At 47.3% G+C, this 22,773-nt stretch overlaps 1 protein-coding gene across 6 annotated transcripts in view; it reads left to right on the forward strand.

The window, feature by feature from the left end:
• The window catches only part of OPCML (opioid binding protein/cell adhesion molecule like), a 335,293-nt gene that overhangs the window by 238,709 nt on the left and 73,811 nt on the right, over positions 1 to 22,773 (forward strand). For 3 of the 6 annotated variants that reach the window (XM_074976807.1, XM_074976808.1, XM_074976809.1), the window contains 2 exons: positions 5,304 to 5,429; positions 21,383 to 21,385. In XM_074976807.1, coding sequence (XP_074832908.1) covers positions 5,304 to 5,429; positions 21,383 to 21,385 — 129 coding nt within the window. The remainder of the gene's footprint in view (positions 1 to 5,303; positions 5,430 to 21,382; positions 21,386 to 22,773) is intronic. The other 3 variants (XM_074976804.1, XM_074976806.1, XM_074976803.1) reach the window with 1 other exon arrangement.

A 22,773-nucleotide genomic window follows, 5' to 3' on the forward strand; every position in this document is an offset into this window, starting at 1 on the left:
CCCCAGGCCCAGAGTGGTAGCCGTCTTAGACTGTAGCTTCACACAAAGCAAGCGGTGCTGTAGCACCTTAAAGACTCTCCTCACCTAATAAATAAAATTGCTGGTCTTTAAGGTGCTACAGGGCTACTTGTTTCTTGTTCTTCGTTGTGTAACAGACCCTATGCCTTGTGTACATTAAGCCTGGGGAAAACATGAATAAGGCTATAAATAAGCATGCCAGGAGATGCTCTGAAAACAATCATCATAAACCACCAGAGCAACGTGCAAGTCGTCTGTGATGTCATAGGTATCATGGCATGTATTTATATCCCGGTAATTCATAATCAGCTGTGCCCATTCGCTATCATTTCTTGCAACAAAAGACAGGGCAGTGGCGAGATGCAATCATAAACATAATTGGCTCTGATCTGACATAATGTAATAAAAAGCAGAGGTGGAAAAAGTATCCAAAAAGTTACTGGAGTAAAAGTGCAGCTGCCTTCGCTTCTGATACCTGAATACAATCAAGATGGGGGGTCGGGGCGGCTTGCTTTTACTCAAGTGGTTTTCCAGCAGAGAGACCACTGACTTGTACTTAACTACATCCACCCCATCTGCAAGCACTGTACTTTTATTCAAGTAACTTTTTGGGTGCTTAACAGCAGCATTGAACCTGGGCATATGGCCTGTTCTGGGGTGTGCTGCACAAGGGTGGGGGTTTAGTTAGGCACCATGTAACGCAAACTTCTCAGCAGTCTCAGGCACCAGCCTTGGTTTCCTCGGAGTTAGTGTTGTAACCAAGCTCAGGGCCCTATTGTGCTAGGAGCAGTTCTTATTCAAGAGAGAATCCGTGCCCCAAAGAACATATCATATGAGGGATAGATCTGGGGACTTCTGTATCACCTCCTCTCTGCTGGGTGGATCACAGCTGCCTGTGATTAAATGAAAGGTTATCTTCTCTGTGAAATCCTGGATAATCTTCATTTAAATATAAACCATAGAACTATTCAGTCACGGGCAAGGTCCTTTTCCAATTCCAATAATGGACTCCAATCCTGCCATGACCGACACCATCTTCTCCTTGAACTAAATTCTTCCTTCTCTGCTTTGTGGTGGGAGAGAAAGACACCAAGGACATAATCACTTCCATAGCAACCATCTGTGAAGGCGCAAACAGGAGAGGATGATTTCAGGTGGGGAATAAACAGCAGAGACACAGATGAATCCTTGAAGAACGCATTTTCACGCCAGTGTCCTTTGTAATAGAGCTCCAGCAAAGAGAAATACAGAAAATTTAGGGTGGGGGGAGCTGAATAATTTCCTCGCAGAATGTTTTTCAGCATGTTTCCTCCATGAGATGTCAGCCGTCCTTTAAATCTGCCACGCTTTCTCTTGCCCGCAGCAGAGCGGGGAATGAAAACTACAAATCCTTTCCCGAGCGATTGCAGGGCATTGTGAATGGCTCTTCCTTTTTCCTGCTCCTAGCCCTGAGAAGGGTGAGGGGGAGAATGAGAACTGAACCTCCAGCCACAAGCTGCTCTGCAGCATCCGGGAAGGGAACTTTTTCAAAAGAGCACTTTCTGAATACTCAGCCTGGCAGCATAGTTAGGTACCTGCCTTCATTGCTGTGGCGTCTGCGGGGCTCACAGACTTTCAGGAGCTTATCCACCCCAACTCCCTGTGGGCAAGGCTATATGGGTAGACTGAGGTCCAGAAAGAAAATGTTGCCATCTCTGGAAATGGCACCATGAATCTCCATACATTTAGTGTTTTACTTACAACTCCTAAAGCTGAGGAGCCAAGGTTGGGAATCTCAAAGAGAAAACCCAGTTTTGCGGTTGTGAGGAAAAGCTTGAAATGTGAGTCGTTCCCCCCGCCATCTCCACACACAAATCTATGTTTCCGTTTCCTCCTCAGTAGAGCTCATTGGGGTGTAGGCATGGAAAGTAGCACAGGGGAGCTGGGGTTTGTTTGTTTTTGTTGTTTTTTTATACACGATTTTTCAGGAAATCTCATTGCTGGGGGGGCCCCCCTTGCTTTTTTGAACATCCAGGAGTCACAGAATGGGATTAAGACCCCTGTTTTCAGAAATGGCCTTTAAGTCAGGAGCCTTCCCCATTTGGATGCCCAAGTTTACTCAAGTAGGGCCTAATTTTCACATGCAGTGGTTCTCAACCAGGGATTCCCTTGTGAGACACCCATCTTCCAGCTCTCACAGGCTGGTCCCTGGTGCAGTGGTTCTTAGCACCTTGTGACTTTCAAGTTTGGGCATTGAATACCAGGGAGGCCTTCAGAGCAGTTTGGCCTGAGGTTGAGTCACTCAAGGAGTCTGCAGCAATGGACAAGGTGAAGGAAGAGGTAGAAGGCATATCTGTGCATGGTAAAAGAATTAACTTGTGGTTCATGGATGATATAGTTATCATTGAGGAAGACGAGGAGGAGCTAGCAAAAATGGTGAAGTTGCTAAACGAAGAAGGCAAGAGGGATGGACTGATCATGAACATTGATAAAACAAAAACAAAGGTATTTGGAGATAAGGAAATAGGAAGGAAGATCAGTGGAGATGGCATGGAACTAGAAAATGTAGAGAAGTATACGCATCTGAGGAGCAACATAATGTACGATCTAGACTGTAAGAAGGAAATAGCGACTAGACTAGTGAAAGCAAGAGTGAGTTTGAAGGCGATGGATAAGACCTGGAAAAGCAAAGTGATTAGCTAAGGAAGGAAGCTGAGCATCTTGAAAACGTGTATTCAGCAGCATGTTGTACGGATGTGAGACGGGGTGATAACGAAAGATTCGAAAAGAAGAATATTGGCATTCGAAAGGAGTTGTTGTAGAAAGATTCTGAGAATAGGATGGATGCAGGTCACCAATGAGGAATTAATTATGTAGCAATCCAAATAAACCAACCAGAGATTGTCCAGAAAAGGAACTGGGGAGCTGGAGCAGGCACTGGTTTTCACCTCTGGCTCAGCTGCAGACTCCTTGAGTGATCTTAAGAAGTGATCTTAATCTCTCAGTCAGTATCATCATCCACACTTTGCCTAGATGACTTGTTAGGGCAATTGTTCTGAAGTTCTTGCACTCCAATATACTTTCTTTCTTGTGTACTGTCACTAGCTTGGATCTTGTCCATTCCTTAGGTGCCTTCCTTCCTTTCCATGCTGTATTACATAGTCGGTGTGTTTCCTGAATCATTCTTTCTCCACCGTATTTGATCGTCTCTCCCGTGAGCTTATCATTTCCAGAGACATGGTTGTGTGGCTTGACAGTGCCCTCCTTTAAATGAGGAGGGGTCGGCATGAGTTGCTCCTGGATGATGGTTTGGATGTTGTTACTCTAAGGGGTACGGGAACAGGAAAGGAGGGAAAGGGGAGAGTCTGGAAGCAACAGAGTTCCTTAGTGTGGGTGCCTGGCTGCGCTGTCTCCTGGGACAGAGGTGATTTCGCCTTAAGGGGCCTAATGTCATTGCAATCCTCCTAGAGAAAACCAGGACACAGTGAATGCCTTTGCTGGGCTCAGGTCACAGAAGGGTGTGGATAATCCCTGCATGGCCTCAGGCCTGGCCTGCAGGGAGAGGACTTCTGGGATGGCTGCTGCAATCTTAGGACTTGCAGTGATGCTGCCACCCAGGTCTCTCCATCAGGGGCAGGGCACTGAATCCAAGAGCAGGCAGGCTGCAAAGCACACAGGGTCTGAATGCTCAGGGAGTCACTCAGCTGGCTGAGAGGTAATTGCTGAGAGGGACTGGAGCTCTCCTTCTCTCTGAGTAGCTGAGGGAGGTGGAGGGGGAAAGGGGCTCTGGGAGTGGAGAGGGTCCTCTGGAAAGATCATCTCAGGCTTTCCATTGTTGGGTGAGTATGGCAGGGAATCATACTGCTCCCCAGCTCTCATTCTAAGAAGGACTGCACTGTGTCCCTAATTCAGTCAGCTGGGTGTGCTTTGAACCTCACCCCAACCCCATTCTGTGCGTGGGCAGAGCCAAGTCAGGGACCGCCTGTACAAGGACAAAGATTTAAAAAATGCAAATCAGCTCATTTAAAAAGCCAACAGACCTGGGTTACAAACCCAACAGCAAACAGAGAAGGGTCATAAGTGGCAAGAACAACACCTGAATAGCACTGCGGCTGTGCGCAAGTTCCAGGGGGCCCAACAAGCAGGGCCAGTGTTGGGCCTGGTGAAGCCCCAGACAGAAACTCCCACTGCATGGAGCTGAGACATGAGAAACTTAGTTTTTGGGGGCTGGACCCCACTTGTTACCCTCTAATTCCAACTCTGGCTTTTGCATGCAGAAATCTCTGTTGTGGCGCAGGTGGGTGGTGGAGTTTTTGTACCTAGCTGGCGAGTCTCAGAAAGAAGAAAGGCTGAGCCCGCCTGCCCCAGAGCAAACGAGCATTCAAACACACACACACCTCAAATTGTAATTCGGAGGGGGCGGGGGGCAAGGAATACCTTGTCTTGCATCCCATCTTTCCCCACTAGCCTGTCTTCCCACCTGTCTGCAAAGCACCCCCAGCGCTTGCAGATCCCATACACCACCAGCAGGCAGTCGCTGCAGCCAGCGCTGTAAAGGCCTGATCCATCGTCAGTTGAGATTCCAGGGAGTTCAGTGGGCTTTAGATCAAGTCTCAAAAGCATCCAAGGGTTCTGCCCATGGGAGATCCCTTGGCCTCAGACCCAGCCCAAGCTGTGAAATCTCATTCTGTGGTGATGTGATCAAGAGGTTTGTTTCCAATTCATCTCTGCTCACTACAAAATGTGCTTTGTGTGATGATCCCAGACAGGTTTCAGTTGCTTCAGCTAATCCTTTGCTGCTGGAGGGAGGAACGCTTGCTAGCAGAGGTTTTTGCTGGAGTATGCTGACTTCTCTACAGTGCCCTGCTATTAAGACTTTGCAAGGAGGGTATTTCAAACAGCTGGTGGGGTGAGCACACCGGATGCAAATGAGCAAGCTCCTGCTGTGTCACAGTTATCCAGCATGTCTTTTTTAAAAACAAGAAGTGCTTGGAAAGTAGATGGCTCGCTTCTGGGAAGGTAGGATAAGTCGGTGCTTTTAAACAAGGCTTGGACAGCTGGCATTGCATTGGTGCTTCAGTAAAGCGTTCCCCAGTGTCTTAAGGGATGCTGTAGGAAAGCGGTTTGCACTAATCTCTCTGAATCTATCTAATTCATCCTGGAGCCCTTCAGAGGCGCTGAACCAGAGTGGAAAGTGAGATTGCCAAGTGCTAAGTTTGTCGCCAGGAGTTTGTGCACAATAGAGCCTTGTCTCAGACAGAGGTCTGGTGAATGTCTCCTCATTCTCTCTCTCCTTCTTCTTTCAGTTCCTCCTCAGATTATAAACATCTCATCTGACATCACCGTGAATGAAGGCAGCAGCGTAACTCTCATGTGCCTGGCATTTGGGAGACCAGAGCCCACCGTGACATGGAGGCACCTGTCTGGAAAAGGTAAGAGGGTACCATGAGATGGACACCGGGATTTCAGGCATCTGCGATAGTTTTGTAGATGCACTGATTCCAAAACGCTATAGGGGACCAGCTAACCCCTCCCCACGCTGTTTGTTAAGTTGGACATGGCTCAGTGTGCAAACAGGCATACAGTATGCAAACAACCAGACAGGCGAAAGGTATTAATTACTTCCTGCCCAAAAGGAATATTTCCAGGGTGTGACACCACCAGGTGATCTGTCCTAACCCCAAGACCTAACAAATGTCAGTTTCAGTGGAGGTACAGAACTCCTTAAACATTATCTGTACCTAAGCAAGCAGGAAACTGACCCTTTGCAGAGACCTCACCTGCCAGTATCTGACCCAGGGACCTTGTACAGCCATGTGTCCTGTTTCCTCTCCCAACTGGTGCCAAAGGGCGCTAGGGTCACAGACACCTGTGTGAATATGGAGAATGCTCTGCCAGAGTCATGAATGAATATGCCCTTGAGTAAGTTGACATGCACACATATGTATGTTCCTCAGCTCTGCTTGTCGACATGCCGGGGAGTTAAAAATACAAGCACTCACCGGCAATCAACACATCATGTTGCCTTTCCAGCTTTGACATGGCCTGACAGTTGCATCCACTTTCCTATGAATCTTGAAGAACAATTTTTTAAGTACAGCTCACACCACTAGGCTCCCTCTGCTTCCCAGCTCTCCTCCCTCCCCGCCCCCAAGCTTAGCACAGCAGGAAACCGAAGTGAAAGGGCATTACCACTTTAGAGCTCATGTAAGTGAAGGCCTAATAGCCCTGGCTGGGGTGATGTATAGAGTACACCACAGCTGTACGACCTGCATCCACCCAGCGCTGCCAAAGTATCTAAAACGGTCCTGACCCACAGCTCGAACCCTGCTGCTCCGGCCCTGTGCTCTCTACGCCTCTGTGACTCCATCTCATTTCTGAGCCTAATTCTAATTTCTCACTAGAGGCCTGACGTGGCAGCTGTCAGGCAATGACTGATGCAGCGGCTTTGTGTCCTGTGTGTGACTGCAGTCTGTAAACCCAGCACATTCAGGTTCACTCCTAACTAAGGCAACTTTCCGGCTCAGGAGTTCTGAAAAAACAACCCCTTGGCACAGCAAGTGTCCGGGCTCTAAAGCACCAGTGTCAAAGTGAATCATATCCGGCAGGTGTGTGTTTGTGGGTAGTTACATAAACATACTCCCAGTGCTGTTTGCTACAGGTTGTACCTCTCTAATCCGGCACCCTCCGAATTTGACCGGTGCTGGATGAAAAGATTTGCCGGACTGCAGGAGGTCAGTATTGTCTCGCAGTATTAGCAATACTTCCACTGCTTACTGGGCTCTGAGGTGACACTGAGGGATAATTTACAGTACAGAACACTGAGAGCCAGGACTGGTAGTTGTAAACAATCTTTATGGGGCTGCATGAAACTTGGCCATGCCCATAATAAGTGGCCGTCCGGCGACCTAAAATCATGCCGGATTACAGATGCTGCTGGACGAGAGAGTTCCAGATTAGAGAGGTTGCACCTGTGCTCTCCCTATGGAGGTGGTTTGCAAAGAGCGCTGGGAGAACTCTCTCTCGACCCACCTGCTGTTGCCACACTTGGACATTAAAACACTGCTGCAGCTGCGCTTTATTTTTTAGAAGTGGAGACAAAGCCCGAGCTTGCATCCCAGAGCTCCCCTGGCAGCACGCAACTTACTCTGGGGCTGGGAATCAGGCTACCTCCTCTTCAGACTCCCTCCATGATTTAGGTCATTCACTTCCACTGCTTTCCACCTCAGGTTCCCCATTCATAAAACAGGAATTCTGCTATTGCCCTTCTTCTTGCGTGTGTCTTCTCTAGTTAGTCTGTTCGGGGGCTTTAGTTTGGGGGATGTTTTTTTACAGTGTGTCTGTACTGTGCCTAGCACAACAAAACCCTGATTTCAGTTGAAAGCTCTGGCAAATCCTCATCATAATTGCCGTGGTGTTTGCTCAGCTCCTTCAGCAGAATAGGGCCCCTGCTACTCAGACCCCATCTCTGGCAGGGAAAAGGGATCAGTTAATGCATTGAGTGGACCTTCCTGTTTTTTCTCCAGATATTACTGAGTCTTTCAGGCCACAGTGCAGGCACCAGGATCTGAAGCTTTGCAGTGAGGGATGTGTTTGATTTTGATGCCTGGCTTTGCATACCAGTAGGGGCAGGTACACCAGAGCAGGTGAATGCCTCCTTTCCAAGTGATTTCTGTTCATGGAAACATTGACTCACTTTCAACCAAGGGCCAGGGCCCAGGGTAAAGTAGTCCAAAGGATTTGATTCTGATTCCACTCAGGCTGGTGTAACTCTATTGACCTCAAAGGAACAATGCCAGGATGATACTGAGGTAAGAGGAGAATCATGCCTGGCTGTGTTGTGTCTCCAGCAGTTCTTATTGAGCACGGTCTGGGTGACATTGGCCAGGGATGCCCAGATGATGTCTCCTTGCCAGCTTGAGCAGCCTCACTGGGGCTGCATTTTGACAAGGACTGAGTCCAATTCAGTGTTACACTTCCATAAGCTAATCAGTTGCATCAGCAGGTCAATTCTCATGCCTCTGGACTTAGCTGAGGACTTTAGTAAAACATTTCCTCTTCTTTATCCCCAGCATTAAGTAACTGGCCAGATAGCTTTAGTGGGGTGGCGTGGCAACCTTGTTTTAAAACCCTGAGTCCCAATTATGGCTGGAGCTGTGGTATTGAACTAGATGGACCAGTGGTGCTCTGATTCATTTACTCCTGGGCTTACATTATCTACTTTATTTTTACTCACAGAAAGGTAACAAAATGCTTTCTGTATGGCTAAGCGTGAAGGAAGGACACATATGTTAACAAGGTGCACTGAAGCTCAGCTCATGTGCTGCGACTCAGGCAATTTGGGTTCAAATACCTCCTCTTCTTCATACTCCTTGTGTGAGTTAGGCAATTCACTTCCACCACTCTCTGCCTCAGTTTCCCCATTTGCAAATCACTAAATCCATCCCTTTACAGTGCTCTGAAAACTCGAGCAGTAACAGTACGACTGATGCAGGTGTTAGACGGTCTGTTTCTAGAAGGCCAAATTTTGGACTTAGTTATCGGCCCCAATGACTCCATTAGTGGGGCACTGGAGTGGAATTTGCCCCAATGTCTGTTTAGTAACAGAGAAAGCCGTGCTAGTCTATATACTATCAAAACAAAAAAGCAGTCCAGTAGCACATTAAAGACTAACAAAATAATTTTTTAGATGAGCTTTCGTGGGACAGACCCACTTCTTCAGACCATAGCCATACCAGAACAGACTCAATATTTAAGGCACAGAGAACCAAAAATAGTAATCAAGGTTGACAAATCAGAAAAAAATTGTCAAGGTGAGCAAATCAGAGAGTAAAGGGGGAGACTCTCTGATTTGCTCACCTGGATAATTTTTTTTTCTGATTTGTAAACCTTGATTACTGCTTTTGGTTCCCTGTACCTTAAATATGGAGTCTGTTCTGGTATGGCTATGGTCTGAAGAAGTGGGTCTGTCCCACGAAAGCTCATCACCTAATACATTATTTTGTTAGTCTTTAAAGTGCTACTGGACTGCTTTTTTGTGTGCAGTGTCTGTTTAGTTATTTTAACTGTTTAAGTTGCTTTAGTTCTTATAAAAGATCCTGGACTGGTGGCCCTGGAGACAAAAGTCCCCTGTTTATCTAAAGAGCATCAACAGTTTACAGGATGAACCTCTGTAATCCAGCACTCTTGGGATCTCCATAGTGGCAAACAAGAGACTTTGCCAGACCACAGGAGGTCAGTATTGTCAAGCAGCAGTACCAACACTTCTGCTGTTACTGGGCTCTTAGAAGACTTTTAGGGGTAAATTACAGCTAAGTAACAGCAGAGAACACTGAGAGCCAGGTCTGGTGGCTGAAAACAAGCTTTATGGGACTGCAGGAAACAGCCACCTCCATGACATCTGGACATCTGGTTAACTAAAATCATGATGGACGGTGGATATTGCTGGACGAGAAAGTACCGGACTAACGAGGTTCAACCTGTGTTAGAGTGTTCCCCGTGACCTCCTGCCAATGTGTCACAGCCCCTCCCTAGCCCAGCTTCTATGAGTGAGAAGGGAATTCAGTGTCTGTGTCCCATTCTGTGGCTAGTTGCATTGCTGTGACTGTCAACAAAGGGCCTAGTAAATGCCAATGGTTTCTCTGGTGTGGACCAGGCACTGGACAGATTCATGCTGCCCGCCAAATACTCATCTGGTGGCAACTCCAGGAACAAGTCACCCTTTGCAAAGTGAAAACCTCTGTCTCCTGTGACCGAGCTGTGGAGATGGCTGAATTCTTGCTGGCCTTGTTTACAGAAGGGTAGGTGAAAATATATCTTTTCAGCGAAGGAAACAGATTTAATGTGCAGACAAAGACCTCTGTGCCACTGATGGGACCTGCCAATGCCACACATCCATCTGCTGCTGCTGACCAGTGACCCAGGCAGTTTGCGCTGGCATTAACGTTGGCTTTTGTTCACTCCTGGCTCGCCTGCTGGGCTGCGCTAAATCTTGGAGCTCAATTCAGCATCATGGCAGCCCTGCACCTGCTCCCCTGCTTGCTTTGCATGGAGATCAGCCTCCTCCCAGCTCTCCCCTTCTAAAACATCATCACATCTTACAGCCTTAAGCATGCCTTCATGCAGCATCTACTCCAACCACAGACTGGGTCCTCTCTTTCTTGCCTCGACTTCAGTCCAGTATTTGCTGCTCCTGCGTAGCATAATACGTTTGCTCTTTCATCTCGTCACTCTGATACTGATTATTGTAAATCACCTACTTCTCCACAGGGATGGGATCCTACTAGACCCCTGTCCTGGCCTTATCTGGCCTTTATATGTCCTCCAAGAGCCCATGGAGAATTTATTGTGAAATATCTGCTTCTTGTGACTTACACTGCCAGGCAGATCCAGACATTTTAAGGAGTGAGAGACAATGCAGAATGGCCCGTAGCCGGTAAGATAGTTTTCAAGCTTTTAGGCTCACCCGTGTCTTCTGGACCATTCCAAAATTAGCCCATCCAGTCACACTACATATGTACACACCATAGGCAGAACTGTAGAAATAATGCTTGTCATATAAATGAATTGTGCACCAGAGCACATCTGAGCGACACAGTAGGAACACACATAGTATGCACACCGTCACTGTCAGAGATGCATTTTTACTGTATGTATGTTGTTGGTAGATATGTTACATGCCTTTGGCATGAATTGCACGTGTGTATCAGCAGGTTGGCTTTATATACTTTGGATTATTTGTAATATGCATTTTGGAACACATCACACAGTAAATTCCTCTCTCAAGTTACACCAGTGTAAATCTAAAATAGCTAAAAGTGTTATTTACCTGATATCTACTACAGGAAAACTGGTGGAACTCGAGAGAAGAATTTAATGTACGCACAGGCCAAAATACACAGAAGAAGTATAGAAAGCATGTGTGAGGCATATTCCAAATTGCACAAGACATGTAACATATCTATCAACACCTATACAACATAAACACATGACAAAACATTGGTAATGTGCACCACACCATGTATGGTCTATGTGAGAACCATTGCTATCTGCACTAATGCGTAATCAATGCAAACATAAAGCGTGTAAGGAGTACAGTACTCCGTACAACACACAAACCAATTTCTCTCTGCATCCCATGAAGAAACACATCTTTACAAATGCTTGAAATCCCCAGTATTTATTTAGTTGATCCTAAATACATATTTATATAAGCCTGGAGCTCTTTTTGAAGGCATCAGTGGCTTCTAGCAAATTCTTGAACTCACTGTTCACAGACAGTACATGGAAAGATTAAAAAAAAAAACAAAGCAAAACAAAGCAAAAAAAAACCCAAGAGACTTAAATACAGTAAGTTATTAATGTAGAAGTCATGAAACAAAGGGAAAAATGCTGGGGATATTCAAGGGTCAAATTGAACCTCTAGGCTCAGCTGATATGTTTATCCTTTTTCTTTTGTTTTTATGGCTTTGATTTTTTTTAACTGTCAGTCTTTTCTCAGTTTCTGTCCCAGCCTTTAAACACAGAAGCCTTCATTTTCTGAAGGGCCTATTTGACCTTGTAAGTCTCTGATTTTGGGTGTCCATGTTGAGTACTTTGCCCTCTGAGAATCAGGCCATTTAACATCCCTCCTGTTGGGAACCCCACAATGCAGGCATCAGAAATCACAAGGCACTCTTGACAATGTAGGCCAAGGTAGCTTTTTGGTTCCTTTTACTTAATTTATCTATGTTGAGACAAAAGGAAATCTAGCTGCAGGCAAATGTTTCTTCCAAAGTATTTCTGTCTCTCTGTTTCCCAACCCCTCTTTAACCGGTTTAAGTCAAGGGTGAAAATAACTTAAAATTTCTCCCAGGTACTAGTGTGGTGAAATCTCATCCCTGCCAGCTCTTTAAATAGCTCCTCCTGGCTTTTACCACAGCTTAGCCAGCTCTCATGAGGGCTGCAGGTCAGGGTGCACTTGATTAATTTCAGCACTGATTTGAGCACAAAGTTAATTTTAAGCATATGCTCGAGTCCCTTTAACTGCCATAAGTGCACATGCTCAAAGTAAAGCATGAATTTAAGTGATTTCTTGAATAGGGAGGCTTTCCTGAATTAGGGCCAAAGAGAGGAAGGAAGGATGGCAAATGAATTTAAATGTTGGTAAATGTAAAGTAATGCACATTGGAAAAAATAATCCCTACTGTACATACGAAGGGATGGAGACTAATTGAGCTATAACCAGTCAAGAGAGAGATCTAGAAGTCATTGTGGCTAATCCTCTGAAAACATGCACTCATTGTGCTGCAGCAGTTGAAAAGGCAAACAGAAAGCTAGGAATCATTAAAAAGGGGATAGAGAATAAGGCAGAGAACACCTTATTGCCTCTGTACAAAGCCATGGTATGCCCACATGTTGAATATTGTGCATCGTATGTGGTTGCCTCATCTCAAAAAAGATTTTTTGGGATTGGAAAAGGTTCAGAGAATGGCAACAAAATTGATTAGGGGTTTGGAATGGGTCCCATATGAAGAAAGATTAAAATGACTGGAATTTTTCAATTTAGTAAAAAGGAGACGAAAGGGGGGATCTGATAGAGGTCTAAAAAAGCATGACTGGTGTGGAAAAATTGGAAAAGGAAACGCTATTTACTTGTTCTCGTAACAAAAGAACTAGAGGTCACCACATGAAATTAATGGGAAGCAGGTTTAAAACTAACAGAAGGAAGTTTTTTCTTCACACGGAGCATGGTAGGCCTGTGGGACTCCTTGCCAGAGGAGGCTAGGAAGACCAAACTTTAACAGGGTTCAGAAAAGAGCAAGATAAATTCATGGTGGTTAGATCCATTAATTGATATTAGCCAGGATAGGTAGGGAAGGTGTCCCTAGGCTCTGTTTGCCAGAGGTTGGAAATGGATGTCAGGACAGGGATTGCTTTTGTGGTTACCTGTTCTGTTCACTTCCTCTGAGGCATTGGCCTCTGTCTGAGGACAGGACACAGGGCTAGATGGACTTTGGTCTGACCCATTATGCCCCTTCTAAAGTTCTTATGCTCATCTGGGGCATGAGAGAACAGAGTTTATTTGCATATGCTGCTGCAGCTCTCTTGTGTGAGTTTCTACCTAGTCCCTTCCTTTGATGCTCGTAATTATCTCATGCAAGACAATTAACATCCCCCTACTCCTCCTCCCCCTCCTATGTATTTGATTTGTCAGTTTTTATTGCAATTTTTTTTGGTCCTCTGTACTTATAAATGTCAGTCTGTATTGGAAATGAAATTGATCGGAAGAAGTGGGTCTGTCCCACAAAAGCTCATTACTGAATAAATCATTTTGTTAGTCTTTAAAGTGCTACATTTCTGCTGCTTTGTTTTGTTGGAGTACAGACTAACACAGCCACCTCTCTGTTACTTTCTAGTGTCAAGGTAGGCCAAGAGCCATAAGGCTTTATCTGCAGCAAGGGAGGTTTAGGTTAGATATTAGCAGACACTTTCTAACTCTAAGGGTAGTTATCTTCTGGAACAGACTCCCAAGAGAAGCTGTGGAATCCCCATTGTTGGAGGTTAGGACGAGCTGGATCAAATACCTGTCAGGGTGGTCTAGGTTTACTTGGACTTGCCTCAGTGAGGGGGCTGGACCTGGCGACTTATCAGTTCCAGCCTTCCCTTTCGACCATTCTACAAGCTTGGACATGCCTGTCTCTTAGCCTTTCTGTGCCTCAGTTTCCCATATCTACAATGGCAGTAATAGCACTGCCCTACCTTAAAGAGCTACATTAAACATTTTGAGGTGCTCAGATAGTATGATAAAGGGGGAGCCTGTTGAAGTGGGCCACAAGTTACCTCTGCCTGTTATCGCAGGACTGTCCAGCTGAAGTAGCAATGAGCCATCTCTAACCGGCAGCCAGCTGGTCTGAAGCCACCGCAGCTGTCTAAACAAGTTATGATATCGCTAGGCTGCTGTATATGTGAAGCAGAGAACAACAATGCTTCCTGCCAGCACCTGCTTGTGGATGGGTATGCCCCTGGCCGGGGGGAGATGGTTTTAGAAGGCTGGAAAGCATTGTTTAAGGGAACAGTCTCACCGGTGGACCTTGGCTTTGTGGGTGCCCAGGGACTCCACAAGCTGGAGCAGTGCCCACTCCAAACCTGGGACTGTTCGTGGCAGAAGGGGCGTGAGCATCGATTCTCGTTGCGTTTGCTAGCCCACTCGCTGGATTCCCTGTGGTGGGGAGCACATGCCTAGTAATGCCTGAAGGCTGGGAAGCTTAATATGTCCTAGCATTAAAACCGATTACAGCCATGCACTTGGCATGGACTCTTTGAGAGTATCTAAGCCCCAATTTGCCTGACCAGTACATAAAGGAACCTTAGGAAAATATTTCGGGGATGAAAATGCTCTGGTTAACATAGCAATCAGAGGTATGGAGTCTCCTAACCAGAGTTGTTATTCTGCTGGAGGAGTGAATGCTTATCTAGGCTGGAGGCCCCTTTGAATTCGTCTAATTATTACTCACACTTCTCCTCAGTGGGGATCACAGCATGTCACATAGCATGATGGCTGGAGAGAGGTCTTTGAGTCTCCGACTGCACATGGAGCCTGATCCTGCTACATGGTGAGCATCCTTAACTTGCATCCGTGTAGCCGGGAATTGTGAGCTCCCACATGCTTTCAGGAAGTGGTCTGATCTTTCTGAATTCCCTCTGATCCACAGTTGCTCAGTGGTTAGAACTTGGCCTTGTAAGCCCAGAGTTGTGAGCTCAGTCCTTGAGAGGGGGCCTTTCAAGAATCTGGGGCAGGTTAGATGTAAAAAAATAATCCATCAGGGATGGTGATAGGTCCTGCTGTGAGTGCAGGGGACTGGAGTTGATGATCTCTCAAGGTCCCTTCCCCTTCTATGCTACGCGCAGGTATTGGTACAGCAGATCTCTGTAACACTGCTGCATCTTTGCTCTGAAGTTCGGGTTTGCTCTTGAACAGGCAGCTGCTGATCTCTTGCCTCTGTGCTGACAAGTTGTTGAATGGTCCGTTCTCATTGCCTTGACAGGCGGATTGCACGAATTAAATGTGGGCTTGGTCCCAGGAGGGGCAAGCAACCTTGCACAGCATTTCAATTGCACCTTAGTTCCAGCATCCCTTGCTGTTATAATCCATCCCACCACTGAGCTTTGCTGATGTAACTTACCTGAGCTATAGCACCCTCTGCCATTCTAACCCTGTTCCCCTGACTCTTGTACGGATGCATCCCAGACCCCAGCCTTGCCAATCATAGGTACAAAGCAAAGTTCTGCCAAAGCTCATCAGTGATGCCCTCCAGTCCTCCTGCTCTCTTGCTGCCTGATCCCCACGCAGCTCTGACGATGGGGATCGATCCCAGATTATTCCAATGCCCCTTTTCAAACCCCCCACATACTACCGCTCACTGCACCTGTCTACACAACCACCATCCTGCTGCTTTCTGCTCTCATAGACCTGAGATTTTCCTGCTCCAGTCTTCTGCAGCAAGAGTGGCTCCCTCCTTGCTGTTTTTATATCTCATCAGCCAGCAATAAATAAAATGGAGCCCCACCAATGCAGTTTCATCTGTGACCTAAACCAGGTAGAAATACAAGTGACTAATGAGCGACATCTAATATATTGACCTGCTGTGTCATCTAGTCTTGTCGCCGGCTCGGTTTCTTTTTCCTTCCTCCCTCTATGACTTCCTGACTCTCTGTTTCCTCATCTGAAGACCTGTTTAGAGGCTAATTAATCCCCCAAGAGTGTGCACGAGGTGGCTGGGATGAGAAATCAAGGTTATTCATCTCTTGCTCAGTAAAACAGTTATGGGCAAGCAAGCTGTTCCTTTTGCCTTTTTTTTTTTTTTTTTGCAAAGCAAATTGATGTTCGCTAACTTTGCTTCTTGCTGTAAATGAGAAGTGTAGGAAGGTCTAGCAATGCGCTTTTTACCAGATGGGCATCCATATGTTTCTCCTCTCTGCATGCATCCGTTTTAGCTTTGGCATGCACATATGCCTGTATTTTTGCAACTTAACAATATTAAAACTAATTCCATTTATGTTCCTTTTGGGCTGGTTGACTGAGTCGTAAATTCCTTGGAATTTCTTCCTTGGGAGGCCGTTTTCATTCCCCTCCCTGAAGCTGAGATTGGGTTGAGAAGTCTGCTCACAGCTTAGGAGCTGGACTCAGTGTCTTCACCATGGGCTGAGTGGCACTAGGCCCCGCCTTTTCTACCTTTGGCCCCGCCCCTTCTGGGTCATGGAGCCAAGCTCTCCTCCCACCTTGAATTGAGGCCCTGCGGTGCCTGTCCATGCCACTGGTTACAGCTATGCTTACGGGAAGATTAACACTCCAGAGGTCACTCTTCCAGGGGTCAATTTAGCACGCCCAGCAAGGATGTGTTAAATCGAATGCTGAGGGTGCTCCTGTTACCTCCAGGACTCCTCACAGTCATGAGGAATAACGGAAGTTGACAGAACAGTTTCTCCCACCAGCCTTCCGCAGTTGGGCCATGCCGGAAATTTGACATCAGGTTCATTGACTCCAGCTATGCAAGTCGCGTAGCTGGAGCTGTATGTCTTAAGTCAAATTCCTTTTTAGCGTAGACCTGGCCGAAGGGTGCAAGCAGGTGTTGACTCTTTTGGAGATGTGTTGTGTTGCGCTGATTTGGGATTCACCAAGCTTGCGTGCAGAGGTAGGTTAAGGTAAGCATTGAGCTGTCAGAGGTTCCTCTGTGCCTTGGAGACTGTTCTTGAGGCTGAGTTGTTCCCTGGAAACTGGGTGTTGGTGGTTAGCTGAGATTCCTGAAAGTCATACTGTTGGACCATCTGAGTTCAGGACTGGTGTAACTGAAACAAGCTTCGTTCAGTGTTTACCCAAACTCCACTGATTTCTCCTTCTCCTCAAATGTCCGCCTGCAAGGACCCAGACATCTGCTACCAAAGAGCAAAGGCAAGGGCAAAGCAAGGGCAAAGAGGCTAGAAAACAAAAGAATCTCAGGCCCTCATGCGGCAATGAGCTCAGCATGGTCCAACATCAGTCAATGAACCTTATGTCAAATTTCCGGCATGGCCCAACTGCGGGAGGTTGGTGGGAGAAACTGTTCTGTCAACTTCCCTTATTCCTCATGACTGTGAGGAGTCCTGGAGGTAACAGGAGCACCCTCAGCATTCGATTTAACACATCCTTGCTGGGCATGCTAAATTGACCCCTGGAAGAGTGACCTCTGGAGTGTTAATCTTCCCATAAGTATAGCTGTAACCAGTGGCATGGACAGGCACCGCAGGGCCTCAATTCAAGGTGGGAGGAGAGCTTGGCTCCGTGCCCCAGAAGGGGCGGGGCCAAAGGTGGAAAAGACGGGGCCTAGGGCATTCAGCCCTCAGTGCCACTCAGCCCATGGTGAAGACACTGAGTCCAGCTCCTAAGCCATGAGCAGACTTCTCTCTCTCGGCTTTAGGGAGGGGAATGCAACATCTTGCATCCAAGTGGTGCTCACAGCAGGATCTGGGCCTTGCAGAGCAGAAGCATGGCCACACTGGAGATTCAGGTGGAAGAAATACCAAGTTCTTACAAGCACAGGGAATATAAACCAAACCACAGAGAATGAGTGCAAATGAGGCACCCAGGGACTGAAAGAGTGTATCCTAGTTGTTAGAGCAGTGGAGGTCCTGAGTTTGAGTCCTGTCCAGGGACTGAAAGAGTGTATTCTAGTAGTTAGAGCCGGGAGGTCTTGAGCTTGAGTCCGGTCCCCATTTGGGATAAGCTGCTGCCCCCATGGCTGAAAGAAGCTCTAGACCTACCTGCATTAGGGATGTTCACACCGCTGCAAAGACTCTGCTGCAGAACTCAACGGCAGCTACAGCGAATCTCAGACCACTGCAGAGTATCTGTGTAGGCCTTGCTTTACACCAGTGCTGCTCATCTGCATTCGGAGTGTGTAGCACAGTAGGTGCCTGGAGGCAAATCTCTAATGAAGGCAGGCTGTGGGCGGTGATAGTGGGCAGCCCATGAAGCATGAGCTGGTGATGGAGGGCAGTATTCCAACAAAGGCGCGTCGGTAGGACTGTGAGGTGCATATACAAAGACAGTACATCAGGGAGCGGACCCGCCTCCACTGCCCTGGCATTATGATCGCTCCTGCAATGTTGCTTTCAGGCTGGAAGGAGTTCCGGGAGCTGGCAGGAGTGGTTCCCATGGAGGTACCAGAAATGAAGGGCCAAAGGAAGGTCTCATTTTCCCCGTCCTTGAGCCAGGCACCTCATTGGTGCTTGTGCATGGTGGCCGTAGCATGCCGCCCTGTCAGGACGGGAGCAGTGTACACTTTTTTTGCATAGATCTGGCACCACGGGCTGGAGAGTAAGGAATCGGGCCTGGGCAGGGCCATGTGCCTCTGCAAACAGCAGACAGATAGAGAAATGCTGAGGAGGGGTCGGTTACCATAGCCACAGGGGAAATCCCAATTTAGTTATTTGTTTTGTTAAAGAATAAAAATTAGACTGATTTTGAATACTCAATCTTGACTGCTAGGGCCTGCGGGCAGCATGATCTCTGTGTGGTTGTTGAGCTAAGTGTCCCATCCTCTAAAACGGGAGGGCTGGGAATGGGCTGTTTGCCCATCCTGCCCCCCCCCAGAACACACAAGCCGCAGCTTAGGGCCCTCGTCAGCAAACCACGTACACGTGTGCTAAGAGCCTATTGGCTTCAGTGGGATTTAAAGGCAGCTTCTGGTGTAGGCTAAGTGCCTGGATGTGCACCTCGGCCCTGCTGGTGCAGTTTTGCTGTTAAGTTTTTGCATGGCAACGCAAGCACAGCTAGCTTGCCTCTGGCTCATTGCACTGGGCCTTACACCCCTCATCTGCAGAGGAAATGGAACCTTGCAGCTGAGAACTTGCTTAAAGGCTTTGCTGAGTTGGGTCTTTTATCCCCCGGCTGTCCCCTCTTTCTGGGTGGTACCCAAAAAGAGAACCCCCACCCCCAACATGCACACCTTCAACTTCATCCATGAACTGGTGTGCCCCTCGGACATCCCTCTGCAGCCTCCTGTGTCCTCACACTCCTTTGCTACATGGACTGTAGCTAAGTGGATCTACCTCCAGCGTGACTCAGGAGTGTTTATATTTACTGGTAGAGTAAATGATTCAGCATGCAGCCTGATTTAACAGAACCATCCTGTGTAGGGTCTTAGCGACTTGTACAACCATACAGGGACGGTCTGGCACCTTCTTCCCGCACCTTCCCTTGCAGGAGCAGTGGCTCAGCTCTACACAAAAAGGAAAGGATACTCCAGGTAATTTATACAGTGCACACGGCAGGGAATGAGTCAGCACATCCGTACCAGGAAAGGTCATCCCTGCAGACCCTCTTGCGGCATTAAATATTTCCTCTGCCACTGATGATTACTCAGTTGCCAAGTTAATTGATCCTTTTTTTTCCTGGCTGAGCTTAAAGGAGAGGAAAGGGTATAAAAAACCAAGGCCAAGAGCCGTTAGCAGAGAGGAATTTAATTGGAGTGGAATACTCTGCCTGGCTTGTTGGACCTCACTGACTCCCTTGCCAGACTGGAATCCAGGCTGCTGGGGTCGGAGGGAGGAACCCGTCTCATTAAGCAGACGACCCTGGTCACTTAGTGTCTGGGCTGCACAGCCAGAGGCATCCAGCGCACCAGCAGGGGTAGGGTGGGTGAGGTAGTTGTGTTTTATCCCCCATCTCTAATCTGGAGAGCCACAGGCTCGTCCCTCTCCACTCTGCTCTCATTTAGCCAAGGGACTGCTGTTAGTCAAATAAAGGGTGATCATTAAGGCTCTCTCCTGCTCTTCGCTGGCATGCCCAGTGCAGTGACGACTTATTAGTGAGTTCCAGACCTCCTCCAGGGCCTGCATGGTGGGCTGTGGTTTTTTTTAATGAGTCTCTGGGTTATTTTGCTTCTTAAGCGAAGTGTTTGGATTCTGAAATAGCCCAAGTCTCCTTAATCTCTCTCGATTCCAAGCCTCTCCTCCTACCTCCCCTGCGCTTCCCCTTCCTTCTTAGTCTGTCTAGGTTTTTATTGTCCTGCTCTACCAAACTCTTATTTCTTCACTGCCTCCTTTGCCTGGTCTGTTTGCGGGAGTGTGTTCATCCCTCAATAGTTTTGGTCAGACAAGATGCGGCTGGATGGCAGTGACTACGAGTGGCCAGGTTGATTTTTATATAGGTTGAATCTCTCTAGCCCAGAACCCTCGAGTCCTGACTGGTGCTAAACCAGAGAATTTGCAGACCCACAGGAGGTCAATATTGTCTAGTAGCTTTACCAACATTTTCACTGCTTACTAGGCTCTGAGAAGACATTAGGGGTAAATTACAGGTAAATAACAGCACAGAACACTGAGAACCAGGACTGGTGGCTGGAAGCAAACTTTATGGGACTGTGGGAAGCTGGGCCACACCCATGATAAGTGGACATCTGGCGAACTAAAATCATGCCAGACCAGGGATGCTGCCAGATTAGAGAGGTTCAGCCTGTATACACATCAAATGTTTTCTTGATTTTGAGAAGTAAAATTCCCATGCCGCTGTCCCATGACGCCCCTATCAAGGATGCATAAGCATGACTGCTCACCAGTATTGGCTTCCCAAGTTGAAGGTCATTTGGCTGTAGGCTGTGTCATAAGAAGTTCCCATCCTGGTGCTCCCTCTGCTGTGTGTGTGGAGCTACAAGTACTTCTTGCTTCAGTTTCCCTGCGCAGGAAGCCAGTCATTGCATTTCAGGCACCTTCCTAGGGCTTATTGAGAATAAACCTCTTACAACAAGGGCCATCGCAAAAAGTCTCAAATAGACTTCTGGCTTCCAGGATTCCCAAACTCTGTCTCAGATTCCACAGCCTTCCTCCACTCCAGCTCCCACACAGCGCTTTAGGCATGCACGGGGGAGGCACTTGGGCCCATTCTGGACACCACTAACATTTCTACAAAGCTGCCACCCCTGGGGGCAAGCATGGAAAGCCGCCCCGGCTGCACACACCGGCCTCCCATCTCTGTGGCAGCCTGTTCTTCCAGCAAGCAGCGTTGCTCCCAGCTAGCAGAAGGGCCTGCCCATTGCCCTCAATTGCCCTCTATTTCTGCAATGTTATTGGCTCCCTGAGACAAGGCTGTTTGCATTTCATTGCTGCAATTACCCTTCACCATCTCCCAACCACCCTCACATTTAAATAAAACTCTCATTTCACTTAACAATGGAAGGACTTAAGAAATTTGCATATTAAGTGCAAGTCACTGAGCTCCGAGATCCAATTAAAAGCTTCTAAATTTTCCTCTTCCCGCACTCCTTTTCATTTTTTCCCTTCTTCTCCCCTGAGCAGCTGACAAAATTGTAACTGTATTCAGTGCCCCCATTCTGTCAGCGCCAGGGCTGTGAGAAAGGCAGAGGCCAAGAGGGTGAGCAGGAGCCAGGGAGTGTGGGAAACGGGAAAGGAACTGGAGGAGTAAAGAAGGAATGAATCCCAGATCCCACAAGAAAGACTCCCTAGTCTAAACTAGACAGGCAAGTCGATTGCCGATACACAATTCTAGATACGTCAGTTGCGTCGCTAGAATTGACTTGTCTGCAATCGACTTACCTGGCTGTCCTTACTGAGGAAGGTTGGCGGGAGAATTTGTCCTGTTGACCTCCCTTACTCCTCGCGATATCGAGGACTCCAGGGGTCAACTTCTGACCTCTGATATGTCAATTTTGTGTGTCCCTACAAAGCGTGAAATCAAACCCCAGAAGATTGACCCTCAGTGAGTCGATCTTCTAGGTAATGGAGACATAGCTTGAGGAGATGGGGTGTAACCAGGTGACTTACAGTCCTGGGTGATCCCAGAAACAGGAACTGGGGAGAGCTGAAGAGAGGAGGAAAAGACAAGTGTGGAAATGGAAGAGTAACAGGAAACTTCTGGATCAGAGGTGCAATGGGAATCATCCCAGTGACTTCAAAGGGCTTCGAAAGAAGCTTCAAGTGAGGAGAGACGATTTCCATAGATATCAAAACCAGAAGGGATCCCTCATGGCCCTCTAGCTTGACCTCCGCCTTGCAACTGCCTCAGAATCATGCCGAGAGCAGATGGTCTGTTGAAAAGAAAAACAAAAAGGAGCATCCAATTTTGGTTTTAAAAAATTATCACTAATGGAGAATCTCCCACTCCTCTTGGTGTGTTGTCCCAGTGGAGAGAATGACAGCCAGGATCCATCGTTGGAATCCTCACTGAGACAGAGCTTGATTACATTCCAAGGGAGTTTTCAGCAGGATTGGGTAGTTGTGGGGGGCTGGGATTTCAGCAGTGGGGAGATAGATCTTCTTCCCCTCTCTTGATTGGAGAGATGTCAGAGCAAAAGGAGGTGCAAGGTATGCATCGCCAAATCCCTCACCTTTCCCTTGGCTGCAGTCTCTGGTTCCATGTGCACGACTCTCCAATTTGCACGCTTATGGTGGCTGCACTTGGAGTTTTTACCATACGTGCCTATTGTAGCCTTCGGGAGGGGTAGGGAAACGTGTGCCCCAGAAGTGCACTGACTAGGCTGTCTTTGATTCCTGCAAAAATGAATTCAACAGCAGAAAAAAGTCCCTTCTGCTCCAGGTGTGTTTATTTCCTTCTCTCCCTCCCTCCCTCTCTCCCTCCTGTAAAGCTCCTGTGTCTAACAGGGACGTCCTGGCTCCCCTATCTTCTTAAATTATTTATACCAAGGTGTGTCCCACAGTGAGCACAGAAATTGACTTCAGGGGGATCTCTGTAATGATTTTGTTAACTTCAGTATCCTGCCAATAGCGAGATTTTTTTCACCT

The sequence above is a fragment of the Carettochelys insculpta genome, chromosome 25 (assembly GCF_033958435.1).
Source record: "Carettochelys insculpta isolate YL-2023 chromosome 25, ASM3395843v1, whole genome shotgun sequence".
In the NCBI taxonomy this organism is placed as follows: domain Eukaryota; kingdom Metazoa; phylum Chordata; order Testudines; family Carettochelyidae; genus Carettochelys; species Carettochelys insculpta.